Source organism: Diaporthe citri (assembly GCF_014595645.1).
Source record: "Diaporthe citri strain NFHF-8-4 chromosome Unknown scaffold_2, whole genome shotgun sequence".
Classification (NCBI taxonomy): Eukaryota; Fungi; Ascomycota; class Sordariomycetes; order Diaporthales; family Diaporthaceae; genus Diaporthe; species Diaporthe citri.
In genome coordinates this window covers 4,283,939-4,286,374 of record NW_025064847.1, presented here as the reverse complement: position 1 = coordinate 4,286,374, position 2,436 = coordinate 4,283,939, and the positions used below count along the sequence as shown (strand labels likewise).

The window sequence follows — 2,436 nt, the reverse complement described above, 5'->3', positions numbered from 1 at the left end:
TGTGCAACGCATACAACAACCCCATTCCGTGCGACCGGTCAGATTTACCCCCAGCTGCCTGGAACAGCCGACAGGGCTTGCTTCTCGCCTTTCTTTTTCCCCAACTCTCTTGGAAACTTCTCAACTCGTCTTTCATTCCAGGGAGTCTACCATCCTTATATTTCAGACTTGCTCAATGATCAGTTGAGTTCGCTGCCACTCATTCAACATTCCCGACGCTCTCGTTACCAACGAATTCTTCTCACCAATTCAGCACACAATAATCATGGCAGCCAGCCGCACTTCGAAAACACTGAGCCCTATCATCATCACCGGCGGATGTGGCTTCGTCGGCTCTCACTTGGTAGAGGCCCTCCTGAAAGAAGATGCCAGTTACGAGATACACGTTATCGACATACACACTGAGCGCAACCGATTTCCAGGCGTTACATATCACAGCTGTGATATTGCGTCTCCCAATGAGGTTGATGCAGTCTTCTCTGAGGCCAAACCGAGAACTGTATTCCATACCGCCTGTCCAGACTTCTTGGTCCTGAATCCCTCCAGGTTTCAAAGTGTTAACGTTGGTGGCACTCAGAACCTACTCGTCTCGGCGAAAAAGATCAATACTGTTCAAGCGTTCATCTACACTTCTTCATCATCAGTCATCCACGACAATATCAGCAACCTCATTGATGCTGACGACACTCTTCCGGTCCTTCAATACCCGGCACAGAAGCGTGTCTACACGTTGACCAAAGCTAGGGCTGAAGCTGAAGTCCTCGCAGCCAACCGAGAGAATGACTCGTCAATGCTGACAGCATCTATCCGCCCTGTTACAGCCTTTGGGGAGCGAGACTTCGGCTGCATGGGAAAGATCGTGGCGCAGTGTAGGGCTGGACGAGGAAACGTGCAGATTGGCTCCGGAGACAACCTATATGATTTCACCTACATCACGAACCTAGCAGATGCCCATATTCTAGCCGCTCACGCTCTTGTCGAAGCACACGGAAAGGCTCCTCTACCCCCGGAGATGCGTGTGGATGGGGAGACATTCATCATTACCAACGACGAGCCAATGTTGTTCTGGGAGTTTCAACGAGCAGTTGCTGCATCGGTCGATCTACCTATCCGGCGAGAACAAATCCGAGTCATTCCTCGCTGGCTGGCTATGCTGGTGGCAACCTTAACTGAATGGGCAACCTGGATAGGGTCTTTCGGGACAAAACAAGCCTCGATTACCCGGGAAGCCATCCACTTGACTACTATCACGCGGACATTGAAGTGTGACAAAGCCAAACGGATTCTCGGTTATAACCCGAGGATCAGCATAGATGAAGGTCTGCAGAGGGCCGGGAAATGGTTTATTGATGAGGCGAGAAAGACGCAGGACGCGAAGAAGAGGACCTGACTCTAGGGGATCGATTCATCAGAACAGAATGTTTTAGCATAACCATGCTGAGGTCGTGAGATGGATCTCTAGCCCATAATTTGTTTCGATGACGGGTGGCTTCAATTCCTATGCTTATTTGAAAGGGTTCATTTCTTGTTCCACTGTGTCAAATACATGCCGATTACGCAAAATACTCCTGCCGTTGTGACTTCCGTGCACAAGATGCGCAAGACCATACCATCACACGCCACCTTGTCCCCATCACGCGCTGGTTCACATCCAAATCCAGAAGCACCGAGTGGACTTTCCTAGTTGTTTTACTGGGAAAGTTCTGGCCTGTATAAAAACTTCGCAACTGGAGGCAACTAACTGTAGGCCAATCTCGTTCTCTATACGATACTTGGCATATTGAATTTCTAAAAAGTCAGCTGTCTTGAACCTTCTTCAGAGCAGCCTCGTTCTCACTCCACGTGTATTTCGAGCTCCGGCGCTACAAGCTGTTTAGCAGAATGTTGAGATAGCACTTATAGGCCTGCTGGTTGAATTGCCATCTCCGAACAAGTGGCTCTGAGGATGACTCTATTCATAAATCTAGGGAGAGGCGCTGGTCAATGCTCAAGTGAATATCGTTCTCTGAGAGCAAATCTCAAGTGCTCTGTCAGGACAACCTCTAGGGGCCCAAATGAACTATACTTAGCAATGAACCCGCTGTGTTTTCTTTGAGGAGGAGTTCATACCTCCGAGTCTGCCCTTGGAAGTGGTCTGAGAATCTGAGCTCCGTCACTGGATGGGGGCCCTCGGGCTTCCACAAGCACCTGGTCTCTAGGTCTGGACATTGATGCCCAACCACGAATCAGCCCGACTACCTGCTGAGCCTTTGAGTCACTTGCGCATAATTGAAACACATTCGCAGATGCCCTATTTTATCCGAGATGTGCGTCCGTGGGGGCTCTTCCAAAATGCAATGCCACCACCCATCACATGTGCATCGGGTGTGGAGGGAGAGGTGTGTCAGCGTGATTTAGGCAGCTGAGTCACACACCAGTAATGGACCCCACGATATT

The 2,436-nt window shown here is 49.9% G+C and overlaps 1 protein-coding gene across 1 annotated transcript; it reads left to right on the top strand.

Annotated features, from left to right (window-relative positions):
- Nucleotides 1-265: 265 nt before the first annotated feature.
- On the top strand, nt 266-1,390 carry INS49_006729 (uncharacterized protein; the record flags this gene model as incomplete). Its single annotated transcript, XM_043167498.1, has 1 exon — nt 266-1,390. The coding sequence occupies one exon, from the start codon at nt 266-268 to the stop codon at nt 1,388-1,390; it is 1,125 nt and encodes a 374-aa protein (XP_043028642.1).
- Between the last annotated feature and the right edge of the window lie 1,046 nt (nt 1,391-2,436).